Here is a 15,336-nt window from a genome sequence, read left to right as displayed (position 1 = left end):
AGACGCTTCTCCACCTCGTACGCTCTGGGAGGGGGAGAAGACGACACAAAGAGATGGAAAATAACTTCAGATAAACTATGTGCTTTACCTGGGAGAATAAACGTTGTGACCTCACAGCTGAAGGTTTTGTCTCGTCCGTTAAAGTGGAGTCTCCACCTCCTCATCGAAACTAGTGATGTTCTCACCTCATCTGCATCTCAACACTCAGGTTGTGGACAAAGTGTCCGGAAAAGGCCAGCGTGTCCACTGGAGTCAGAACTGCATTGATCCAACCTAGGAACAGAAAACATTATATACACATTATATACACATTACAAACATACCAACACATTATATACACACCAACACATTATATACACATTATATACACACCAACACATTATATACACATTACATACATACCAACACATTATATACACATTAACACATTATATACACACCAACACATTATATACACACCAACACATTATATACACACATTATATACACACCAACACATTATATGCACACATTATATACACACCAACACATTATATACACACATTATATACACACCAACACATTATATATAAACATTATATACACACCAACACATTATATACACACATTATATACACACCAACACATTATATATACACATTATATACACACCAACACATTATATACACACATTATATACACACCAACACATTATATACACACATTATATACACACCAACACATTATATACACACATTATATACACACCAACACATTATATACACACCAACACATTATATACACACCAACACATTATATACACACCAACACATTACATACAAACATTATATGCACACATTACATACACACATTATATACACACATTACATACACACACCAACACATTACATACACACCAACACATTATATACACACCAACACATTACATACACACATTCTATACACACCAACACATTATATACACACATTATATACACACCAACACATTATATACACACATTATATACACACCAACACATTATATACACACATTATATACACACCAACACATTATATACACACATTATATACACACCAACACATTACATACACACATCATATACACACCAACACATTATATACACACATTATATACACACCAACACATTATATACACACCAACACATTATATACACACCAACACATTATATACACACCAACACATTATATACACACCAACACATTATATACACACATTATATACACACCAACACATTATATACACACCAACACATTACATACACACCAACACATTACATACACACATTATATACACACCAACACATTACATACACACCAACACATTATATACACACATTATATACACACCAACACATTATATACACACCAACACATTATATACACACCAACACATTACATACACATTATATACACACCAACACATTATATACACACATTATACACACCAACACATTATATACACACCAACACATTATATACACACATTACATACACACCAACACATTATATACACACCAACACATTATATACACACCAACACATTATATACACACCAACACATTACATACACACATTATATACACACCAACACATTATATACACACCAACACATTATATACACACTAACACATTATATACACACCAACACATTATATACACATTACATACACACCAACACATTATATACACACCAACACATTATATACACACCAACACATTATATACACACATTATATACACACATTATATACACACCAACACATTATATACACACCAACACATTATATACACACCAACACATTATATACACACCAACACATTACATACACACCAACACATTATATACACACATTATATACACACCAACACATTATATACACACCAACACATTATATACACACCAACTCATTATATACACACCAACACATTATATACACACATTATATACACACCAACACATTACATACACATTATATACACAAAAAACACATTATATACACACCAACACATTATATACACACCAACACATTATATACACACCAACTCATTATATACACACCAACACATTACATACACACATTATATACACACCAACACATTATATACACACATTATATACACACCAACACATTATATACACATTATATACACACCAACACATTATATACACACCAACACATTACATACACATTATATACACACCAACACATTATATACACACATTATATACACACCAACACATTATATACACATTATATACACACCAACACATTATATACACACCAACACATTACATACACATTATATACACACCAACACATTATATACACACATTATACACACCAACACATTATATACACACCAACACATTATATACACACATTATATACACACCAACACATTATATACACACCAACACATTATATACACACCAACACATAATATACACACATTATATACACACCAACACATTACATACACACATTATATACACACCAACACATTATATACACACATTATATACACACCAACACATTATATACACACATTACATACACACCAACACATTATATACACATTAACACATTATATACACACCAACACATTATATACACACCAACACATTATATACACACCAACACATTACACACACCAACACATTACATACACACCAACACATTATATACACACTAACATTTTATATACACTCTAACACATTATATACACACATTATATACACACATTATATACACACCAACACATTATATACACAAATTATATACACACTAACACATTATATACACATTATATACACACCAACACATTATATACACACATTATATACACACCAACACATTACATACCAACACATTATATACACACTAACACATTATATACACACATTATATACACACTAACACATTATATACACACCAACACATTATATACACACATTATATACACACTAACACATTACATACACACATTATATACACACTAACATATTACATACACACCAACACATTATATACACACATTATATACACACCAACACATTATATACACACATTATATACACACATTATATACACACCAACACATTACATACCAACACATTATATACACACATTATATACACACCAACACATTATATACACACCAACACATTACATACACACATTATATACACACCAACACATTATATACACACATTATATACACACTAACACATTATATACACATTAACACATTATATACACACATTATATACACACCAACACATTATATACACACCAACACATTATATACACACTAACACATTATATACACACTAACACATTATATACACACAATCACATTATATACACACCAACACATTATATACACACCAACACATTATATACACACTAACACATTATATACACACTAACACATTATATACACACCATCACATTATATACACACCAACACATTATATACACACTAACACATTATATACACACTAACACATTATATACACACTAACACATTATATACACACATTATATACACACCAACACATTATATACACACCAACACATTATATACACACCAACACATTATATACACACATTATATACACACCAACACATTATACACACCAACACATTATATACACACTAACACATTACATACACACCAACACATTATATACACACCAACACATTATATACACACATTATATACACACCAACACATTACATACACACATTATATACACACCAACACATTATATACACACATTATATACACACCAACACATTATATACACACATTATATACACACCAACACATTATATACACACCAACACATTACATACACACATTATATACACACCAACACATTATATACACACCAACACATTACATACACACATTATATACACACATTATATACACACCAACACATTACATACACACCAACACATTATATACACACCAACACATTATATACACACATTATATGCACACTAACACATTATATACACACATTATATACACACCAACACATTACATACACACCAACACATTATATACACACATTATATACACACTAACACATTATATACACACCAACACATTACATACACATTACATACACACATTATATACACACCAACACATTATATACACACATTATATACACACTAACACATTATATACACATTATATACACACCAACACATTATATACACACATTATATACACACCAACACATTATATACACACTAACACATTATATACACACCAACACATTATATACACACATTATATACACACCAACACATTATATACACACTAACACATTATATACACACATTATATACACACCAACACATTATATACACACCAACACATTATATACACACATTATATACACACCAACACATTATATACACACATTATATACACACCAACACATTATATACACACGTTATATACACACCAACACATTATATATACACATTACATACACACCAACACATTATATACACACCAACACATTCTATACACACATTATATACACACCAACACATTATATACACACTAACACATTATATACACACATTATATACACACCAACACATTATATACACACCAACACATTATATACACACCAACACATTATATACACACATTATATACACACCAACACATTACATACACACCAACACATTATATACACACAAACACATTACATACACACCAACACATTATATACACACATTATATACACACCAACACATTATATACAAACATTATATACACACCAACACATTATATACACACCAACACATTATATACACACCAACACATTACATACATTATATACAGTTTACAATTGGCTCATTCATCCCCCTCCTCTCCCCTCATTCATCCCCCTCTCCCCTCATTCATCCCCTTCCTCTCACCTCATTCATCCCCCTCCTCTCACCTCATTCATCCCCTTCCTCTCACCTCATTCATCCCCTTCCTCTCACCTCATTCATCCCCCTCCTCTCACCTCATTCATCCCCTTCCTCTCCCCTCATTCATCCCCCTCCTCTCACCTCATTCATCCCCCTCCTCTCACCTCATTCATCCCCCTCCTCTCACCTCATTCATCCCCCTCCTCTCACCTCATTCATCCCCCTCCTCTCACCTCATTCATCCCCCTCCTCTCACCTCATTCATCCCCCTCCTCTCACCTCATTCATCCCCCTCCTCTCACCTCATTCATCCCCCTCTCACCTCATTCATCCCCCTCCTCTCCCCTCAAACATCCCCCTCCTCTCCCCTCATTCATCCCCCTCTCACCTCATTCATCCCCCTCCTCTCACCTCATTCATCCCCCTCCTCTCACCTCATTCATCCCCTTCCTCTCACCTCATTCATCCCCCTCCTCTCACCTCATTCATCCCCTTCCTCTCACCTCATTCATCCCCTTCCTCTCACCTCATTCATCCCCCTCCTCTCACCTCATTCATCCCCTTCCTCTCCCCTCATTCATCCCCCTCTCACCTCATTCATCCCCCTCTCACCTCATTCATCCCCCTCCTCTCCCCTCAAACATCCCCCTCCTCTCCCCTCATTCATCCCCCTCTCACCTCATTCATCCCCCTCCTCTCACCTCATTCATCCCCCTCCTCTCCCCTCATTCATCCCCCTCCTCTCCCCTCAAACATCCCCCTCCTCCTCTCCCCTCATTCATCCCCCTCTCACCTCATTCATCCCCTTCCTCTCACCTCATTCATCCCCCTCCTCTCCCCTCAAACATCCCCCTCATTCATCCCCCTCCTCTCCCCTCAAACATCCCCCTCCTCTCCCCTCAAACATCCCCCTCCTCTCCCCTCAAACATCCCCCTCCTCTCCCCTCAAACATCCCCCTCCTCTCCCCTCAAACATCCCCCTCCTCTCCCCTCAAACATCCCCCTCCTCTCCCCCTCAAACATCCCCTCCTCTCCCCTCAAACATCCCCTCCTCTCCCCTCAAACATCCCCCTCCTCTCCCCTCATTCATCCCCCTCCTCTCCCCTGTAACTATTCCCCAGGTCGTTGCTGTAATTGAGAACATGTTCTCAGTCAACTTACCTGGTAAAATAACGAATAAAATATAAACACACAAACACATTATATACATAGGGTCTGTCCCTACTTCAGAGTGCACTAACCTGATGGTATGAATAGGGTCTGTCCCTACTTCAGAGTGCACTAACCTGATGGTCCCTACTTCAGAGTGCACTAACCTGATGGTTCCTACTTCAGAGTGCACTAACCTGATGGTATGAATAGGGTCTGTCCCTACTTCAGAGTGCACTAACCTGATGGTCCCTACTTCAGAGTGCACTAACCTGATGGTATGAATAGGGTCTGTCCCTGCTTCAGAGTGCACTAACCTGATGGTTCCTACTTCAGAGTGCACTAACCTGATGGTCCCTACTTCAGAGTGCACTAACCTGATGGTATGAATAGGGTCTGTCCCTACTTCAGAGTACACTAACCTGATGGTCCCTACTTCAGAGTGCACTAACCTGATGGTATGAATAGGGTCTGTCCCTACTTCAGAGTACACTAACCTGATGGTATGAATAGGGTCTGTCCCTACTTCAGAGTACACTAACCTGATGGTATGAATAGGGTCTGTCCCTACTTCAGAGTACACTAACCTGATGGTCCCTACTTCAGAGTGCACTAACCTGATGGTATGAATAGGGTCTGTCCCTACTTCAGAGTACACTAACCTGATGGTCCCTACTTCAGAGTACACTAACCTGATGGTCCCTACTTCAGAGTGCACTAACCTGATGGTATGAATAGGGTCTGTCCCTACTTCAGAGTGCACTAACCTGATGGTATGAATAGGGTCTGTCCCTGCTTCAGAGTGCACTAACCTGATGGTTCCTACTTCAGAGTGCACTAACCTGATGGTCCCTACTTCAGAGTGCACTAACCTGATGGTATGAATAGGGTCTGTCCCTACTTCAGAGTACACTAACCTGATGGTCCCTACTTCAGAGTGCACTAACCTGATGGTATGAATAGGGTCTGTCCCTACTTCAGAGTACACTAACCTGATGGTTCCTACTTCAGAGTGCACTAACCTGATGGTTCCTACTTCAGAGTGCACTAACCTGATGGTCCCTACTTCAGAGTGCACTAACCTGATGGTATGAATAGGGTCTGTCCCTACTTCAGAGTACACTAACCTGATGGTCCCTACTTCAGAGTGCACTAACCTGATGGTTCCTACTTCAGAGTGCACTAACCTGATGGTCCCTACTTCAGAGTGCACTAACCTGATGGTATGAATAGGGTCTGTCCCTACTTCAGAGTGCACTAACCTGATGGTTCCTACTTCAGAGTGCACTAACCTGATGGTATGAATAGGGTCTGTCCCTACTTCAGAGTGCACTAACCTGATGGTATGAATAGGGTCTGACCCTACTTCAGAGTGCACTAACCTGATGGTATGAATAGGGTCTGTCCCTACTTCAGAGTGCACTAACCTGATGGTCCCTACTTCAGAGGGCACTAACCTGATGGTTCCTACTTCAGAGTGCACTAACCTGATGATATGAATAGGGTCTGTCCCTACTTCAGAGTGCACTAACCTGATGGTCCCTACTTCAGAGTGCACTAACCTGATGGTATGAATAGGGTCTGACCCTACTTCAGAGTGCACTAACCTGATGGTATGAATAGGGTCTGTCCCTACTTCAGAGTGCACTAACCTGATGGTCCCTACTTCAGAGTGCACTAACCTGATGGTCGCTACTTCAGAGTGCACTAACCTGATGGTCCCTACTTCAGAGTGCACTAACCTGATGGTCCCTACTTCAGAGTGCACTAACCTGATGGTCCCTGCTTCAGAGTACACTAACCTGATGGTCCCTACTTCAGAGTGCACTAACCTGATGGTCCCTACTTCAGAGTGCACTAACCTGATGGTCCCTACTTCAGAGTGCACTAACCTGATGGTCCCTACTTCAGAGTGCACTAACCTGATGGTCCCTACTTCAGAGTGCACTAACCTGATGGTCCCTACTTCAGAGTGCACTAACCTGATGGTCCCTACTTCAGAGTGCACTAACCTGATGGTCCCTACTTCAGAGTGCACTAACCTGATGGTCCCTACTTCAGAGTGCACTAACCTGATGGTCCCTACTTCAGAGTGCACTAACCTGATGGTATGAATAGGGTCTGACCCTACTTCAGAGTGCACTAACCTGATGGTATGAATAGGGTCTGTCCCTACTTCAGAGTGCACTAACCTGATGGTCCCTACTTCAGAGTGCACTAACCTGATGGTCGCTACTTCAGAGTGCACTAACCTGATGGTCCCTACTTCAGAGTGCACTAACCTGATGGTATGAATAGGGTCTGTCCCTACTTCAGAGTGCACTAACCTGATGGTCCCTACTTCAGAGTGCACTAACCTGATGGTCCCTGCTTCAGAGTACACTAACCTGATGGTCCCTACTTCAGAGTGCACTAACCTGATGGTCCCTACTTCAGAGTGCACTAACCTGATGGTCCCTACTTCAGAGTGCACTAACCTGATGGTCCCTACTTCAGAGTGCACTAACCTGATGGTCCCTACTTCAGAGTGCACTAACCTGATGGTCCCTACTTCAGAGTGCACTAACCTGATGGTCCCTACTTCAGAGTGCACTAACCTGATGGTCCCTACTTCAGAGTGCACTAACCTGATGGTCCCTACTTCAGAGTGCACTAACCTGATGGTCCCTGCTTCAGAGTGCACTAACCTGATGGTCCCTACTTCAGAGTGCACTAACCTGATGGTATGAATAGGGTCTGACCCTACTTCAGAGTGCACTAACCTGATGGTATGAATAGGGTCTGACCCTACTTCAGAGTGCACTAACCTGATGGTCCCTACTTCAGAGTGCACTAACCTGATGGTCCCTACTTCAGAGTGCACTAACCTGATGGTCGCTACTTCAGAGTGCACTAACCTGATGGTATGAACACTACTTCAGAGTGCACTAACCTGATGGTCCCTACTTCAGAGTGCACTAACCTGATGGTCCCTGCTTCAGAGTGCACTAACCTGATGGTCCCTACTTCAGAGTGCACTAACCTGATGGTCCCTACTTCAGAGTGCACTAACCTGATGGTCCCTACTTCAGAGTGCACTAACCTGATGGTCCCTACTTCAGAGTGCACTAACCTGATGGTATGAATAGGGTAGGTCCCTACTTCAGAGTGCACTAACCTGATGGTATGAATAGGGTCTGACCCTACTTGAGAGTGCACTAACCTGATGGTCCCTACTTCAGAGTGCACTAACCTGATGGTCCCTGCTTCAGAGTGCACTAACCTGATGGTCCCTGCTTCAGAGTGCACTAACCTGATGGTCCCTGCTTCAGAGTGCACTAACCTGATGGTCCCTGCTTCAGAGTGCACTAACCTGATGGTCCCTACTTCAGAGTGCACTAACCTGATGGTCCCTACTTCAGAGTGCACTAACCTGATGGTCCCTACTTCAGAGTGCACTAACCTGATGGTCCCTACTTCAGAGTGCACTAACCTGATGGTCCCTACTTCAGAGTGCACTAACCTGATGGTCCCTGCTTCAGAGTGCACTAACCTGATGGTCCCTGCTTCAGAGTGCACTAACCTGATGGTCCCTGCTTCAGAGTGCACTAACCTGATGGTCCCTGCTTCAGAGTGCACTAACCTGATGGTCCCTACTTCAGAGTGCACTAACCTGATGGTCCCTACTTCAGAGTGCACTAACCTGATGGTCCCTACTTCAGAGTGCACTAACCTGATGGTCCCTACTTCAGAGTGCACTAACCTGATGGTCCCTACTTCAGAGTGTACTAACCTGATGGTATGAATAGGGTCTGTCCCTACTTCAGAGTGCACTAACCTGATGGTCCCTACTTCAGAGTGCACTAACCTGATGGTATGAATAGGGTCTGTCCCTACTTCAGAGTACACTAACCTGATGGTATGAATAGGGTCTGTCCCTACTTCAGAGTGCACTAACCTGATGGTATGAATAGGGTCTGACCCTACTTGAGAGTGCACTAACCTGATGGTCCCTACTTCAGAGTGCACTAACCTGATGGTCCCTGCTTCAGAGTGCACTAACCTGATGGTCCCTACTTCAGAGTGCACTAACCTGATGGTATGAATAGGGTCTGTCCCTACTTCAGAGGGCACTAACCTGATGCTCCCTACTTCAGAGTGCACTAACCTGATGCTCCCTGCTTCAGAGTGCACTAACCTGATGGTATGAATAGGGTCTGACCCTACTTGAGAGTGCACTAACCTGATGGTCCCTACTTCAGAGTGCACTAACCTGATGGTATGAACACTACTTCAGAGTGCACTAACCTGATGGTCGCTGCTTCAGAGTGCACTAACCTGATGGTATGAATAGGGTCTGTCCCTACTTCAGAGTGCACTAACCTGATGGTATGAATAGGGTCTGTCCCTGCTTCAGAGTGCACTTGTAACACTTGTCCACCTGGTCAGCGAAGAACATCTCTGTGTGATTGGCTGAGGACCTCCAGCGCTCGTACAGCGATAGGTTGGCTGACGTGGGCTTGATCAGGAAGAAGATCTTCTCTCCCTGGAAACAACAGGACCAGTTTATCATTGTTTTGATTGTTTATGGTTAGTTATAGACTCATGCTACAGAGGCCCTGGTCTAAAGTAGTGCACTATATAGGGAATAGGGCCCTGGTCTAAAGTAGTGCACTATACAGGGAATAGGGCCCTGGTCTATAGTAGTGCATTATATAGAGAATAGGGCCCTGGTCTAAAGTAGTGCATTATATAGGGAATAGGGCCCTGGTCTAACATAGTGCACTATATAGGGAATAGGGCCCTGGTCTAAAGTAGTGCACTATATAGGGAATAGGGCCCTGGTCTAACGTAGTGCACTATATAGGGAATAGGGCCCTGGTCTAACGTCGTGCACTATATAGGGAATAGTGAGTTTTAGTTGATCATTATAACCGTGCCTAAGGACTCCTCCTTGTTCAGCGTACTGCACATTGCATACTGGCTGTACAGACATGTTTTCTTGATGAACCTACCTGGATAAATAAGGTGATTAACTGTGTCATACCTTGAGTACGTGGTACCATACGGAGGCCCCTCCACACTCGATGTGGAAGTCAGTGTAGCTGTCTTTAACACCGATCAGACAGTACTTAGTGACTTTAGGTTTCCCCAGGAGAGCATCGTCTGGCCAGTAGTTCTCTACCCACGACAACCTCCGCACAATCTGAGGGCTCTCCACTATACTGTCCATCCTGAGAGAGGTGTGAGAGAGAACCAAACAACCATGTCATGTAATGTTAGAAACGATATGAGGGCTCTCCACTATACTGTCCATTCCAAAGACTACAATATAATCACAGACAGTTAGCTACTGGGACAGACATACAGACAGTTAGCTACTGGGACAGACAGACAGACAGACAGACAGACAGACAGACAGACAGACAGACAGACAGACAGCTACTGGGACAGACAGACAGACAGACAGTTAGCTACTGAAACAGACAGACAGTTAGCTACTGAGACAGACAGACAGACAGACAGTTAGCTACTGAGACAGACAGACAGACAGACAGACAGTTAGCTACTGAGACAGACAGACAGACAGACAGACAGACAGACAGTTAGCTACTGAGACAGACAGACACAGACAGACAGACAGTTAGCTACTGAGACAGACAGACACAGACAGACAGACAGTTAGCTACTGAGACAGACAGACAGACAGTTAGCTACTGAGACAGACAGACACAGACAGACAGACAGTTAGCTACTGAGACAGACAGACAGACAGACAGTTAGCTACTGAGACAGACAGACAGACAGACAGTTAGCTACTGAGACAGACAGACAGACAGTTAGCTACTGAGACAGACAGACAGACAGACAGACAGTTAGCTACTGAGACAGACAGACAGACAGTTAGGTACTGAGACAGACAGACAGACAGTTAGGTACTGAGACAGACAGACAGTTAGCTACTGAGACAGACAGACAGACAGTTAGCTACTGAGACAGACAGACAGACAGTTAGCTACTGAGACAGACAGACAGACAGTTAGCTACTGAGACAGACAGACACAGACAGACAGACAGTTAGCTACTGAGACAGACAGACACAGACAGACAGACAGTTAGCTACTGAGACAGACAGACACAGACAGACAGACAGTTAGGTACTGAGACAGACAGACAGACAGTTAGCTACTGAGACAGACAGACAGACAGACAGTTAGCTACTGAGACAGACAGACAGTTAGCTACTGAGACAGACAGACAGTTAGCTACTGAGACAGACAGACAGTTAGCTACTGAGACAGACAGACAGACAGCTACTGAGACAGACAGACAGTCAGCTACTGAGACAGACAGACAGTCAGCTACTGAGACAGACAGACAGCTACTGAGACAGACAGACAGCTACTGAGACAGACAGACAGCTACAGAGACAGACAGACAGCTACAGAGACAGACAGACAGCTACTGAGACAGACAGACAGACAGCTACTGAGACAGACAGGCAGACAGCTACTGAGACAGACAGGCAGACAGCTACTGAGACAGACAGACAGACAGCTACTGAGACAGACAGACAGACAGTTAGCTACTGAGACAGACAGACAGTTAGCTACTGAGACAGACAGACAGTTAGCTACTGAGACAGACAGACAGTTAGCTACTGAGACAGACAGACAGACAGCTACTGAGACAGACAGACAGACAGCTACTGAGACAGACAGACAGACAGCTACTGAGACAGACAGACAGACAGACAGCTACTGAGACAGACAGACAGACAGTTAGCTACTGGGACAGACAGACCGACAGACAGACAGTTAGCTTCTGGGACAGACATACAGACAGTTAGCTACTGAGACAGACATACAGACAGTTAGCTACTGAGACAGACAGACAGACAGTTAGCTACTGAGACAGACAGACAGACAGTTAGCTACTGAGACAGACAGACAGACAGTTAGCTACTGAGACAGACAGACAGTTAGCTACTGAGACAGACAGACAGACAGACAGCTACTGAGACAGACAGACAGACAGCTACTGAGACAGACAGACAGACAGACAGACAGCTACTGAGACAGACAGACAGACAGCTACTGAGACAGACAGACAGACAGTTAGCTACTGAGACAGACAGACAGACAGTTAGCTACTGAGACAGACAGACAGACAGACAGACAGCTATTGAGACAGACAGACAGCTACTGAGACAGACAGACAGACAGCTACTGAGACAGACAGACAGACAGCTACTGAGACAGACAGACAGACAGCTACTGAGACAGACAGACAGTCAGCTACTGAGACAGACAGACAGTCAGCTACTGAGACAGACAGACAGCTACTGAGACAGACAGACAGCTACTGAGACAGACAGACAGACAGACAGCTACTGAGACAGACAGGCAGACAGACAGCTACTGAGACAGACAGGCAGACAGCTACTGAGACAGACAGGCAGACAGCTACTGAGACAGACAGGCAGACAGCTACTGAGACAGACAGACAGCTACTGAGACAGACAGACAGACAGTTAGCTACTGAGACAGACAGACAGTTAGCTACTGAGACAGACAGACAGTTAGCTACTGAGACAGACAGACAGACAGCTACTGAGACAGACAGACAGACAGCTACTGAGACAGACAGACAGACAGACAGACAGCTACTGAGACAGACAGACAGACAGCTACTGAGACAGACAGACAGACAGCTACTGAGACAGACAGACAGACAGACAGTTAGCTACTGGGACAGACAGACCGACAGACAGACAGTTAGCTTCTGGGACAGACATACAGACAGTTAGCTACTGAGACAGACATACAGACAGTTAGCTACTGAGACAGACAGACAGACAGTTAGCTACTGAGACAGACAGACAGACAGTTAGCTACTGAGACAGACAGACAGTTAGCTACTGAGACAGACAGACAGACAGTTAGCTACTGAGACAGACAGACAGACAGCTACTGAGACAGACAGACAGACAGACACTGAGACAGACAGACAGACAGACAGCTACTGAGACAGACAGCTACTGAGACAGACAGACAGACAGACAGCTACTGAGACAGACAGACAGACAGCTACTGAGACAGACAGACAGACAGACAGTTAGCTACTGGGACAGACAGACCGACGGACAGACATACAGACAGTTAGCTACTGAGACAGACAGACAGACAGTTAGCTACTGAGACAGACAGACAGACAGACAGACAGCTATTGAGACAGACAGACAGCTACTGAGACAGACAGACAGACAGACAGCTACTGAGACAGACAGGCAGACAGACAGCTACTGAGACAGACAGGCAGACAGCTACTGAGACAGACAGGCAGACAGCTACTGAGACAGACAGGCAGACAGCTACTGAGACAGACAGACAGCTACTGAGACAGACAGACAGACAGCTACTGAGACAGACAGACAGACAGACAGTTAGCTACTGGGACAGACAGACCGACGGACAGACATACAGACAGTTAGCTACTGAGACAGACAGACAGACAGTTAGCTACTGAGACAGACAGACAGACAGACAGACAGACAGACAGCTATTGAGACAGACAGACAGCTACTGAGACAGACAGACAGACAGACAGCTACTGAGACAGACAGACAGACAGCTACTGAGACAGACAGACAGACAGCTACTGAGACAGACAGACAGACAGCTACTGAGACAGACAGACAGACAGCTACTGAGACAGACAGACAGACAGACAGACAGTTAGCTTATGGGACAGACATACGCGTTTTAGGTCTCTCTTGAAATAAGATTTTTATCTCAACAAGACTAATGTGGTTAAATAAAGGTTTAGTAAATAATTGAATTCAATAAAACACATGAATAGTACATAAAGTATCATTAACATGCCGATGATGAAAATGATTTAGACAAAGCTGTGTTTACCGTGTGTCAGAGAACTCCAGGTTGATAACATTTAATACTTTCTTCCTGCTGGTGCTGAAGTAGTAATCTACAAACTCCTTCAGCTTCATTTTACTGTCTTTCTGCTTGGTCACATCTATCACATCCACACCGATGTCTGGCCCTGCAACACATACACAACAAACAACAACATTTAAATATGCAGAAGATTAAAGATTCATTCATTATGAACATGAGTCATAGTGGGCAGATGAAGCAAAGAGGTGGGAAGAGTAGAGTACGAGCCAGTGAGATCCTATTGCCTCATTCTAGCATCTGCATATCTCCATTAGGGCACG

General features: G+C 42.8%; 1 protein-coding gene across 1 annotated transcript in view; it reads right to left on the bottom strand.

Moving 5' to 3' along the window:
• The window catches only part of LOC112238652 (lysine-specific demethylase phf2), a gene marked incomplete at both ends in the record, with an annotated part of 98,303 nt that overhangs the window by 67,456 nt on the left and 15,511 nt on the right, over positions 1–15,336 (bottom strand). The window contains 5 exon segments of the mRNA XM_042314206.1: positions 1–24; positions 186–273; positions 10,482–10,644; positions 11,146–11,332; positions 15,020–15,161. The exon segment at positions 1–24 is cut by the window's left edge and continues 83 nt beyond it. Coding sequence (XP_042170140.1) covers positions 1–24; positions 186–273; positions 10,482–10,644; positions 11,146–11,332; positions 15,020–15,161 — 604 coding nt within the window.

The sequence above is a fragment of the Oncorhynchus tshawytscha genome, unplaced genomic scaffold (assembly GCF_018296145.1).
Source record: "Oncorhynchus tshawytscha isolate Ot180627B unplaced genomic scaffold, Otsh_v2.0 Un_contig_2475_pilon_pilon, whole genome shotgun sequence".
Classification (NCBI taxonomy): Eukaryota; Metazoa; Chordata; class Actinopteri; order Salmoniformes; family Salmonidae; genus Oncorhynchus; species Oncorhynchus tshawytscha.
This window is presented reverse-complemented; position numbering and strand designations above follow the sequence as displayed.